Source organism: Coenobita brevimanus, chromosome 92 (assembly GCF_032717465.1).
Source record: "Coenobita brevimanus isolate Jiangsu-jjx chromosome 92, ASM3271746v2, whole genome shotgun sequence".
In the NCBI taxonomy this organism is placed as follows: domain Eukaryota; kingdom Metazoa; phylum Arthropoda; class Malacostraca; order Decapoda; family Coenobitidae; genus Coenobita; species Coenobita brevimanus.
This window is the reverse complement of record NC_137045.1, coordinates 25,562,911-25,576,375: the sequence shown is the minus strand read 5'-3', so window position 1 is coordinate 25,576,375 and position 13,465 is coordinate 25,562,911. Positions and strand designations below refer to the sequence as shown.

General features: G+C 44.8%; 1 protein-coding gene across 1 annotated transcript in view; it reads left to right on the top strand.

The window, feature by feature from the left end:
- Positions 1-9,996: 9,996 nt before the first annotated feature.
- The window catches only part of LOC145412203 (dnaJ homolog subfamily C member 17), a 312,151-nt gene continuing 308,682 nt past the window's right edge, over positions 9,997-13,465 (top strand). Inside the window, exon 1 of the mRNA XM_080282128.1 lies at positions 9,997-10,109. Coding sequence (XP_080138254.1) covers positions 10,029-10,109 — 81 coding nt within the window. The 5' untranslated portion in view covers positions 9,997-10,028. The remainder of the gene's footprint in view (positions 10,110-13,465) is intronic.

Sequence of the window (13,465 nt, the reverse complement as noted above, 5' to 3'; positions counted from 1 at the left end):
AATGAGTCTTTCACAGGCTACTTGTTATTTTCCCCGGATTAGCTACCACAGCTACGGGGGATCTTTATAAACTTACCTCTGAAAGCTCTCAATGAAGATTTACAATGCATAGATATTCTGCCGACACCTACCAGAAGCTGGCCATATTTAATATTCCTATCAAGCATTTTGAATTTGAAAGAGAGTTTAGGTTGGATCAGGTTTGATTAAATCATTAAGTTTCCCATAGCTTTGACATGAGATACACTGACATGTCTGGTCGGAGCGACGGTTGGTATATAACGTGACCAGTCAGAGGGACTGCTGGCAAACACTGCCATGGGCGACCTAGCCACTTCCTTAAATACCCCAAAATAGGACTATTTTGTCTTTTTCTAATCACTTCTTGAAGGCACAATGGAACAATTAACTATCTGTGTTGCATTTGTACCAAGCTTATTTACCTTGTGATTGTGAGTTTGTTATAAAGTAATCCCTTTAAGACCTGGACGCCCAAGTCCCGGACATCCTAAGTCCCAGACAATTTGGGCTCGGGTCCATGGACACGAAAAACGGCCAAAAAACAAAAACGGGAAAAAAAAAAAAAAAAAAGCCGATGTGTCCATCCCTACTTTAAATTTGCTGCGTGGTGACACACAGCTGTGTTTTCGCGCATAGTTCCTCTGACGTCTGCTAGAGCACCCCTGCATCCTCCCCAGTTCCCACCTACCTACCGTCGTGACTGCATGCTCATCACCATGGCTGCCCACGTGCTATTTTTTGTGAATAAACAGTGAATAAACTGCAATACCTCGCCACTAGACCACATGGGAATTTACAATGTTGTGCAGTGTTAAGAAATTAGAATTCAGAGTGCAAAGATTTCAGTGCAGAGTGCAACACTGGCATGTTGCAACTGGCGTGGCCCAAGTAAGAATAGAATGTGCAGTGTTAAACAATCATAATTTACAGTGCAAAGGATTAAGTGCAGCACAACACTGGATTACTGTATGTGCTTCAAGTGCACCTTCACCACTGTCAGAGCCATAGAGGAAGTGGGTTAATCTTCATGACAGCCATGGACATGTCATAAGTACCCTGTACACTGCTAAATATTTTCCATACTCACTTCTAATTTCTCATACTCTGGTTCCTTTTCATTTATTTCATGGTTTCTACTCCTTATTTGTGTGAACAGGGTCTTAAATAGGTGCTATCCATGTCCAGTAAGGAGTTATTTAGGTGGCTTTTGAAGTTAGGTTGGGTTGGGGTCTATAAGTACCTGGCCAGGGGAATTTTTCCCCAGTCCCAGACATGCCTTTGGCACTATTACATTGGATCTTGGAGGGATTATTGTAGAACTGCCTCCCCTACCCCCAGTCAGGTGGGGAGTACCACAGTGATAATGCCTCAGTCCCCTACTTTTCAATGTGCTAATGTATGACCTCCTCATCCTCCTGGAGTATCCAACTTAGTCTATGCAGCAGATGATGTCTCCATCCTCTGCAGTGCTGCCTTATTATGGGAGGCCCAACATTGCCTCCAACAGGCTGTGGACACTTTTGCCATCTGGGCTGCAGGCTGGGGACTAACAGTCAATGCACACAAGGGTGCTCTTATGTGCTTTGGCCATCAGAGGCTCCTCCATGCCGAGGATTCAGCTTGCTGGAAAGCCACACACCCTTTGGCTCCGGCACAAGTTTCTGGACCCCCACCTGTATAGTCCCTGTCTCATCTGGGCCCCCCACATTGACCATCTTCAGTCAGCATGCCTTAGGCGCCTGGACCTCATGAAGTGTGTTGCAAGAGTTCGCTGAGGGCAGATCAAAACACTCTCCTCCAACTGTATCTGGCCTTCATCCACAGCACCCTTTACGAATCAACTGCCCACACCCACCTACCTAAAAAAGTTGGATGTTGTCCAGAACACAGCACTTCACATTGCCCTAGGTGCCTTCCAATCCACCTCAATTGTTTCGCTTCATGCAGAGTCTGGGGTGATGCCCCTCTCCATCTACCGCATGGAACTGGACTGTCGACTGTTCAATTGCATTTCGGCCCTTCCCTCCAGCCACCTGGTCTCCTCCCTCTACTGCCTCCCCACAGTCCTTTGCCAGCCCCCAGCTTGGCCTTGAGTGAGGTTACCATACGTTATCCGCAGCATCCAGGCCTGCCACAGCCTGTCTCTTGATCTTCCCAGACCTGCCCCAGTGGCCCCTCTCCCCCTCTGGATGGATTTGTCTCCATATGTCTCCCCCTATCTCCTGGTACCATTCCTGATGTCAACAGATGCAGTCTTGGCAAGGCAGCTCTTTCATAGCATGGACTCATCTGTTTAGGACTCACTGAGAATTTACACGGATGGGTCCCACTCTCCTCCAACTTCCTTGCCTCAGCAGCCTATTCTGAAGATCTTTCCATACGCCAAACTTGATCATTCGGTGGGTGGTATGATGTCCTAACCGTAGAACTCAGCCATCCTCCAGGCCCTTGAGTTTATCCAGACCTTCCTCCAGCCCCAACCGGTGGTTATACATACCGACTCACAGGCCTCACTTACCCTCCTCTCAGATCGTCCTATGACTCATGTTAGGATTGTCCATGCTATTATGGAGCACCTCCTTCTCCTTGTTACTTCTCCCTGGCACTTCCGTCTTCAACGGATTCCCTCATATGTAGATATCCATGGCAATGAACTTGCAGACGCAGCAGCAAGGCGGGCACCGACCTCCAGTACACTGGTCTATGTGACACCAGATAGCGCCGCATTCCCTAACCTCACACGCAGTGCCTGTATATCACATTGGAATGCAAACCTTGCGACCACCCTACCTGCCTCCCACCTGGGGCGCGTTCGCTCCGACTCCTCTGAACACCCCTGGGCTCGCCATCCCCGTAGTGACGTTGATGTAGCCATCACCAGGTTACAGTTGGGCCATACAGGCCTCACAAGTCACCTGTACCATTTGGGTATGACAGGGCACCCTTGGTGCCAATGGTGTCCTCGGTTTGAAGAAACTATAGAACATTTCATGTTATGGTGCCCTAGGTTCCATTCCCTTTGCACACTTTTACAAGATTATCTGGCATCTCTGGGAGTTTTCAACTTGTCTCTCCACACCCTCCTGGGAGGAGGCACTGGGGACCCTCGGTTACGGCAACAAGTCGTGCGGTACACGTCTGACTTTATCCGAAAATCTAGGCAGCTTTCCTACATATAACGTGAGGCCCTAAGCAGTTTGCACTGGAAGGGCATTGGGACATTGTTTTGGGCGCAACCCTTAAATCCACAAGAAGAAGAAGTAGGTGGGGTTCTATTATCGTTTCAACCTCTAAAGGAATTCATTGTTTTTCTGTTTGCCAATGGATAGTTCTCTCAATGACAAGAACTTCGATTACCTACACTTACCATAACTCAGTACGGTAATAATGACAATACAGATTTTTTTTTTTTTTTTTTTTTTTCTGAAACTTCGTTTGGAAGCCAGTCTTGTCACGGCCAGATCTGGTGTTACAAGTGCATGCACACTTTGGTTTCCATTGCACCTTACTGGCCTTGAGTGGCGGCCAATAAGCAAGCTGATGTGAAGGGCAGCCATTCTGAATGAATCATGGACTATGGCCAATAAGCGACTTCCTTACAATTTTCTTTATTTTAGACCAATCATTTCAAACCTAATTCCCTAATTAGGATAGGGAGGCCCCTCACTGAATTTAAATACAGTCAAGCTATGGCGACCCTCCAGTGCAGGTGTCAAAGTTGTGACTAGGGGTTTTACGAATTCAATGTAAATTAAGGTTACCAGATCAGTTAATACAGCATGGCCTTATACAAGGTTAGGTTTGACTGGTTAGGCCCTCTCTCATATACCTCTCCACTCCATCCCTCTATCTTAAAGTCAATCTATCTATTGCCAGACGCCTCAATCCCGTACGGGGTGGCCACAAACAAATTGCCTCCACATCGCCCTGTCCCCCGCCATTTCACTGCTTCCATTAATACAGCACAGCCTTATATAAAGGTTAAGTAGAAGCATGTATGGACAAATTTGAGAGGAGAGAGAGTGCTTTTGATTGGAGACATGAATGGCAAAGTTGAGAATGTACGAATGGATGGAGTAGTTGGTCAGTGAGGTGCGACAGCTGAAGCAGATGGGAATGGTAGTGCTTTGGTGGACATTGTGCTGGTAAGGGGTTGGCAATAGCCAATACCTACTTACGGCATAAGATGATCCACTGGTATACATGGAGAGCAATGAGGAGGATGGATGGTGAACTTGTTGAACGAAAGGCAATGATAAACTACGTGTGTGTGGATGAGCGAATGAGAAGACAAGTGTTGGATGCATGAGTGTGGAGAGGGTGGGGGAATGGAGTCTCGGACCATCACTTAGTGATGGGCAAGGTAAAGCTGCAAAGAAAATGGTTGAGGAGATGAAGGGGAAGACAGGAGGAAACAGCTCCTGTGAGAAGAGTGGAAAATTTGCAAGATAGTGAGAAAATGGCAGAGTACCGTATAAGAGCATAGTGGAAGAAAGATTGGGAAGGTATGAGCTACAGCAGGTGGAAGGGGTGGAAGACAAGACGTATGTAAGATATTCACGGAAGAGATAGGAGCACCGTGTGAGGTGGTTTGTGGAGTGAGGAGGAGATGCAAGGGTGTGCAAGGGACGGCATGGTGGAATGATGGGGTGAAACGAGCTGTGGAACAAAAGAAGAAGGCATACAGTGAATGATTAGCGAGTAGAGGTAGGAGAGAAGATGAGAGAGTGAAGAGAGAGGTATATGTGAGCAGAAGAAGGGAGGTGAAGAGACTGGTGAAGGAGAGTAAGAAGAAAGTGGATGAAGAGTTTGGGAGGAATTTGAGTGTGAAATGGAGGGAGAGTTTTGAAAGGAGGTAAAGAAAGTAAGGCAGTGTGAAAGGGGAAATAGCAGGGGAGTGAAAGATAGGAATAATAGATTGCTGGTGGAGAAGAGAGAGAAACTGAGGAGATGGAAGGAACACTTTGAGGATATGTTGAATGTAGAGAGTGAGAGCAGTGCGAGTATAAGTGGTTGGGGAATGATTGGGAGAAGAAGAGATGAGAGGAGGGAGGAAGAGATCAGTAGGGCAGAAGTAGTGGAAGCAATGAAGAAGATCAAGTTGGGAAAGGCCCAAGGAATTGATGGAGTGTGTGGTGAAATGCTGAGGTATGGGGGTGAGATTGTTGTGGAGTGGATATGGAAGTTGTGTAGACTGGCTTGGGAAGAGGGAAGGGTTCCAGAGGACTGGAAATCAGGTATAATTGTTCCTTTATACAAAGGAAAAGAGGAGAGACCAGTATGTGGTACGGTAACCACAGGGGGTATTTGCCTTGTTAGTCTGACTGGTAAAATATATGGTAGAATACTCATATGACAGAGGAGCTAGTTGGAGAAGAACAAGGGGGATTTAGGAAGGGAAAAGGGTGTGTAGATCAGATATTTGTTCTAAGATGTTTAGTGGAGAAGTATCTAGAGAAGGGAGAGAAAGTGTATGCTCCCTTCATGGACTTGGAGAAAGCTTATGACAGAGTAGATAGGCAAGGTATGTGGAAGGTATTAAGAATATATGGAGTGGAGGGGAAATTGTTGAGTGCTGTGAAGAGTATGTACGAAGGAGCTAGGGCTACGGTGCGAGTGGATGGTGAGTTGAGTGAGTTCTTTTATCTCAATGAGGGACTGAAACAGAGTTGTGTGATGTTTCCATGGCTGTTTAGTATATACATGGATGGGGTTGTAAAGGAGGTGCACGGTAGGGCAGTGGATGTGGGGGTGGCTCTGATGAATGAGGGTGAGATTTGGAAGATATCGGTGTTGCTATTTGCTGATGATAGAGTATTGTTGAGTGAAGATGAATGGGAGTTGCAAGGTTTGGTGAATGAATTTGAGACAGTGTGTAGGAGGAGGAAGCTGAAAGTTAATGTAAACAAAAGTAATGTTGTTTGAGAGGAATGAAGTCATAGAATGTACAGTGAGGTTGGATGGTGAGGATATGGAGAATGCGAGTGCATTCAAGTACTTGGGTTGTGTGATGAGTAAGGATGGAACTTTGGGGGATGAAGTGCATGAAAGGGTACAGCAGGGAAGGAATGTTGTAGGTTCACTGAAAGTAGTGATGAGAAATAGGGAGGTGAGTATGGAAGTTAAGAAGTCACTGCATGATAGTATTGTGATCCCTACTCTGACGTATGGAAGCGAGGCATGGACTTTGCAAGAGGGGAACAAGTCAAGAGTGAGAGCAGAGGAAATGAGTTACTTGAGAGGAGCATGTGGAGTGACGTGGAGGGACAGGTTGACGAATGAAGAAGTGAAGGAACGCTGTGGGGTGGATGTGGATGTGGTTGAGAATATTAGGAAAAATACACTGAGGTGGTTTGGACATGTGGAGAGAATGGAGAATGAACGACTGACTAAGAGGGTGTGCAGGTGAGGTGGAAGGAGGAGAGCAGGGGCAGACCTGAGGATGAGGTGGAGGATGGAGTTGAGAGGTATATGAGGGAGGGGGTGAGTTGAGGGGATGGTAGTCAAATGGTGAGTGACAGAGCGACTTGGAGGCGTTTTGCCTGGTGCAATACCCTTGCGGGATTAGGTCGGGCTATAGATAGACAGATAGACATAATCTCTCCTCTCTCTCTCTCTCTCTCTCTTTAAGGATAAGTGAGGAAATCCAACAAGAAGTTTCCAAAATATAACACATTACAGATTTCTTATATGGTTCTAGCTCGTAAAGTACAAACAATATGGCAATTTTACATACACGGGCATCAGCTACAACACACACTCTATACTCTGAGTTCTATGAAGCCAGTCCACCTAGTAGTTTCCAAGATACAGGCCCGGACTGAAAGACGTACAGACGGATAACACAAGACAGATATTCCATACATCGCTTCAGCTCGTAACTAGAAAATACTGCAATTTTGCCAAATGCGGGCGTCAATGATGACACATGCTGTATCTTTCAGTGATACAGAGCCAGTTCACCTAGTAGTTTCCGAGATACAGGCCGGACGGAAAGACAGACAATGGACGGACAGGGGCGATTCTTGTTTTTCCACCATATGGAATAATGGTGGGAATAATTAAGTAAACAATATGTGGAGTGACGAGGTACTGTAAGAGAATGATGAGCTGGATGAACAAATGAGAGAAAATACGAGGTGATAGGACCACAGACGTGTTTCTTAGAACGTCCACTGGCATATTGAAACAACATGACTGGTCATATGCAATTAGATGGGACTGATCGAATGAGCTGGTGGAGGAAAGATATCAGCAGCCTGTTATCAGAAAATAATATCTTGAAATGCTTTCCAAGACGATTCGGCATACAGGTAGGGTTGCGTACAAGCTGCTTTATGTCGTTAAGACTGAAAAATGCTGTGGGCCTGTCGGAAAGCCTCATCAGTAAATAGGAGGAAATTGACTGTGCTGAACATTAGAGTATTACGAGAATGAAAAGAAGGGAAGACATGTTTCCTGTTTATTAGTATTCAAATGATTCTGGATAATCAGCAGTGAGGGAATTGGAAAGCAGCACGTGTCTTAAGTCAGATTTGACAAAATGACCACAGAAGAGTGAACATACTAGGGAGGAGATAAAATGTTGCGAAATTAAAGGAAAACATAATGGTAGACTGGGTAGTTTTAGAAAGCGTGGAATAAGTGATATGGATATTGTAATTTCCATATCAGTGTTGAAGGAATACAACAGTTTTTCATGGTCACAACTATTAGTATACAAGGATAAATTAGAAAGCATAACACCCTCGCCCACCAAGTGGTCTACCAACGAACATTTGACGCCGTCTCAATCATTACTCACTGATTACCTCAAAATTAATTACTAATCTTTATGCCTGGCCCTTTACCCTTCCACCAGGGCTGGTTCAAATGAAATCGAAAGTATTTTTGGTGACCTCGTACAGTGATCTCGAACTTTGACCTTTCCCTCCACAGATAGTAGCCTATCTCCTTATTTTTGCCATACGCTGATGCCATCCACAAAGCTCGGTCTGATGCAGATAAATGTTGCTAATGTTAACCTTGCCATGTGACGTTGACGTTTAGACTGTTGTTATAAAAATTAATGTTGACTTCTTCGGTGATTTTCAACACGTATATTTTTTTTTTTTTTTTAATCAGATCAAAATTGTTTCAGGTATACTGTATTCTCCACAGACACATGAATCCATCCAACTCTTGCCTTGTGACCTTCACTTTGACTGATTATTCCAAAACAGAACTCTTTCTTGAGTTACTGCGAACCCCTCAAAAAAGTTTCATAAATTGACAAAACTCTTCAAGTTTCTCTTACCATTACAGGCCTATAGCCAGATTTTCGAAAAGAGGGGGAGGGGGCTTTTTCTTCTCTGAATCTAGACATCCATCACAGCCACGTTTATGTGGGGGTCTGTGCAAATGTGTGTGGGGCAATGTCAGATGCAGCACAAAACTTTTGAACAATGAACAGTGACTCATTTTAGCACTGATATTCAAAAACAAAACCTTGAGAAAGTGAAGCACCAGAAGGTGGGGAGGACGGTCCAACCTCGACCCTCTCTTCCCTGCCCACAGGCCTGCATTAGACCTTTGTCCTTTTGGCCTATTGTTGTCAGGAAACAAGTCGGTCATTTGGCTGATCCTCAACCCGTCCACCACATGTGGACCAAGTCACCAAACCGTTTAATTTTTTTTTTCACACCTAGACATACGAACTGAAATTTGGTTCTCTCATTTGGCCCTGACCTTTGACTGATTACTTAGAATCGATGCCTGATTTTCCTTGATTTACCCTCAGGCACTTTCATCAGTGTTTTGGAAGGAGGTTAAAAAGGGTAAGACGGTGATAAAGAAAGATAGTCTATCTATCTGTCTATGTACGAAGGCTATTTTCCAGATAGGGAGGTAGCCAAGACAGGACAACACACTCCCAATTTACTCATCCACACACACATTCATTCGCATCTTTGTCCTAAGGGGAGAAAACAGATCCTCACCAACCATACCACACGAGGGTCAACTGTGCAGTGCAATCAGCGACATCTGCACCAGGGCCAGACAGCAGAGGTGGTTTACCCCGTCACATCATGATAGACCCTTCCCTTACTCGTACCTGACGTGATCAGCTGATCAAATCAAATGTGGAGAATATCCCCAGCTGCATCATCTTTTATTCATTCACAATTTCTTCCAATCATTCTATCATGTGCAGCCACTCTTCTTGCTCGGCAGACATTCCTCTCGCATCCAACGCTCTCTTCACACTTCCATCAATCCTATTCGTATCTTCCTCTCACATCCGATCCAGTTATCTTTTTCACCAATCGCCCATCACCCATTCTCCATGTCTCCAGATAATCGTAACACCCTCTGCTCAACTCGATCAGCCATCTCCCATACAACTCCAGGTTTTATTCTCCCTCTGCCTGGGTCTCTTCAATCAACCAGACAAGATAATACATCTCCCTCTATAACAAAACAGGTAAAAGGCCACATAATTCTGACATCTTGTGGCCTTCGACAGGCGACGCCTCACGACTTCATACTGGCCGTGCTTCGACGATAAAAATGGTTCAAAACACGAGACAGTACGAGCTTGACTCAGTCCTGTAAAGATACAATCACTGAGCTGTATAGTACGGAGAGGTTTTCTCATGGGTAGCACCAGTATCCGCCGCATGTAGGAGGTAAGAATCCTACGGTAAGAACACACACACACACACACACAGATTAGAATGATTTGTATTTCGGCAAAGTTCCGCCACATAACCCTGCCATCATTTCAATAGTTATTTTATTAGGGTAATTTAAAGCCGCCTATAAAATATGCTGATATTACATAATAGATTAAAAAGGTGGTACCACTAATGTAGACGAATCATCCTTAGATGCGAAGTTTCCATTATTTGTCACAACAAACGTTGGAGTTGTATTTGCAGGGGTTTTACCGCCACCTGAGTCCCAGGACTGAAAGGTCTGATTATTTCTAACATATTGGAGATTACACAGTCAGGCAACCAGACACAATGTCCAAGAAGAATAATGAAATTATGAAACTTGATTTCTACGAAATTTTGGAGCTGCCAGTTGACGCGGAGGAACAGGAGGTAATTTGCTCATGGTACAGTAGTTGTCTTCGTACTGGGTTAAACATTGTGACAGTCATTGTACAAATGGACAGAAAATTTCAGGATAAACTGCAGGAGCGTGCCCATTAACAAATGATGAGAGTATTATGACAGGGATTATCTTTCATAATTGTAAATTTATTGCTAATTCTTTACCAAACGGGAACTGCATTTCCACCTACAGTAAAATTATTAAGCCCCCAACTCCCCTTTAATTTTATTTTTTCGCAAACTTTTTGATTTTAATGTTTTCTGTAGGGTTTTGATTATCGATTTTACCACAAATTACATGTTTTCGAGTTTGCCCCCCCTCTTTCTCCACTTCAATCCCCCCGAAACGGGCATTTTGCGATAGAATGGGCAATAAAAACCTTACAGAAATCAACGTAATACCGGTACATTGAAAAAATAATTATATACTTGATTAACTGTTTTTTTCATTAACCTATCTATCTATCTATACCCCAACGCCCTAATCCCGCAAAGGGTGGCCGCAGACAAAACGCCTCCAAGTCGCTCTGTCACTCACCATTTGACTACCATCCCCCCAACTCACCCCCTCCTCCCTCATATACCTCTCAACTCCATCCCTCCACCTCATCCTCAGTCTCCCCCTCCCTCTCCCTCCCTCCACCTCACCTACATACACCCTCTTAGTCAGTCGTTCATTCTCCATTCTCTCCACATGTCCAAACCACCTCAGTGTATTTTTCCTAATATTCTCAACCACATCCACATCCACCCCACAACGTTCCTTCACTTCTTCATTTGTCAGCCTGTCCCTCCATGTCACTCCACATACTCCTCTCAAGTAACTCATTTCCTCTGCTCTCACTCTTGACTTGTTCCCCTCTTGCAAAGTCCATGCCTCGCTTCCATACGTCAGAGTAGGGATCACAATACTATCATGCAGTGACTTCTTAACTTCCATACTCACCTCCCTATTTCTCATCACTACTTTCAGTGAACCTACAACATTCCTTCCCTGCTGTACCCTTTCATGCACTTCATCCCCCAAAGTTCCATCCTTACTCATCACACAACCCAAGTACTTGAATGCACTCGCATTCTCCATATCCTCACCATCCAACCTCACTGTACATTCTATGACTTCATTCCTCTCAAACAACATTACTTTTGTTTACATTAACTTTCAGCTTCCTCCTCCTACACACTGTCCCAATTCATTCACCAAACCTTGCAACTCCCATTCATCTTCACTCAACAATACTGTATCATCAGCAAATAGCAACACCGGAATCTTCCAAATCTCACCCTCATTCATCAGAGCCACCCCCACATCCACTGCCCTACCCTGCACCTCCTTTACAACCCCATCCATGTATATATTAAACAGCCATGGAGACATCACACAACTCTGTTTCAGTCCCTCATTGAGATAAAAGAACTCACTCAACTGACCATCCACTCGCACCGTAGCCCTAGCTCCTTCGTACATACTCTTCACAGCACTCAACAATTTCCCCTCCACTCCATATATTCTTAATACCTTCCACATACCTTGCCTATCTATTCTGTCATAAGCTTTCTCCAAGTCCATGAAGGCAGCATACACTTTCTTTCCCTTCTCTAGATACTTCTCCACTAAACATCTTAGAACAAATATCTGATCTACACACCCTTTTCCCTTCCTAAATCCCCCTTGTTCTTCTCCAACTAGCTCCTCTGTCATATGAGTATTCTACCATATATTTTACCAGTCAGACTAACAAGGCAAATACCCCCTGTGGTTACCACATACTGGTCTCTCCTCTTTTCCTTTGTATAAAGGAACAATTATACCTGATTTCCAGTCCTCTGGAACCCTTCCCTCTTCCCAAGCCAGTCTACACAACTTCCATATCCACTCCACAACAATCTCACCCCCATACCTCAGCATTTCACCACACACTCCATCAATTCCTTGGGCCTTTCCCAACTTGATCTTCTTCATTGCTTCCACTACTTCTGCCCTACTGATCTCTTCCTCCCTCCTCTCATCTCTTCTTCTCCCAATCATTCCCCAACCACTTATACTCGCACTGCTCTCACTCTCTACATTCAACATATCCTCAAAGTGTTCCTTCCATCTCCTCAGTTTCTCTCTCTTCTCCACCAGCAATCTATTATTCCTATCTTTCACTCCCCTGCTATTTCCCCTTTCACACTGCCTTACTTTCTTTACCTCCTTTCAAAACTCTCCCTCCATTTCACACTCAAATTCCTCCCAAACTCTTCATCCACTTTCTTCTTACTCTCCTTCACCAGTCTCTTCACCTCCCTTCTTCTGCTCACATATACCTCTCTCTTCACTCTCTCATCTTCTCTCCTACCTCTACTCGCTAATCATTCACTGTATGCCTTCTTCTTTTGTTCCACAGCTCGTTTCACCCCATCATTCCACCATGCCGTCCCTTGCACACCCTTGCATCTCCTCCTCACTCCACAAACCACCTCACACGGTGCTCCTATCTCTTCCGTGAATATCTTACATACGTCTTGTCTTCCACCCCTTCCACCTGCTCTAGCTCATACCTTCCCAATCTTTCTTCCACTATGCTCTTATACTCTGCCATTTTCTCACTATCTTGCAAATTTTCCACTCTTCTCACAGGAGCTGTTTCCTCCTGTCTTCCCCTTCATCTCCTCAACCATTTTCTTTGCAGCTTTACCTTGCCCATCACTAAGTGATGGTCCGAGACTCCATTCCCCCACCCTCTCCACACTCATGCATCCAACACTTGTCTTCTCATTCGCTCATCCACACACACGTAGTTTATCATTGCCTTTCGTTCAACAAGTTCACCATCCATCCTCCTCATTGCTCTCCATGTATACCAGTGGATCATCTTATGCCGTAAGTAGGTATTGGCTATTGCCAACCCCTTACCAGCACAATGTCCACCAAAGCACTACCATTCCCATCTGCTTCAGCTGTCGCACCTCACTGACCAACTACTCCATCCATTCGTACATTCTCAACTTTGCCATTCATGTCTCCAATCAAAAGCACTCTCTCTCTCCTCTCAAATTTGTCCATACATGCTTCTACTTAACCTTTATATAAGGCTGTGCTGTATTAATGGAAGCAGTGAAATGGCGGGGGACAGGGCGATGTGGAGGCAATTTGTTTGTGGCCACCCCGTACGGGATTGAGGCGTCTGGCAATAGATAGATTGACTTTAAGATAGAGGGATGGAGTGGAGAGGTATATGAGAGAGGGCCTAACCAGTCAAACCTAACCTTGTATAAGGCCATGCTGTATTAACTGATCTGGTAACCTTAATTTACATTGAATTCGTAAAACCCCTAGTCACAACTTTGACACCTGCACT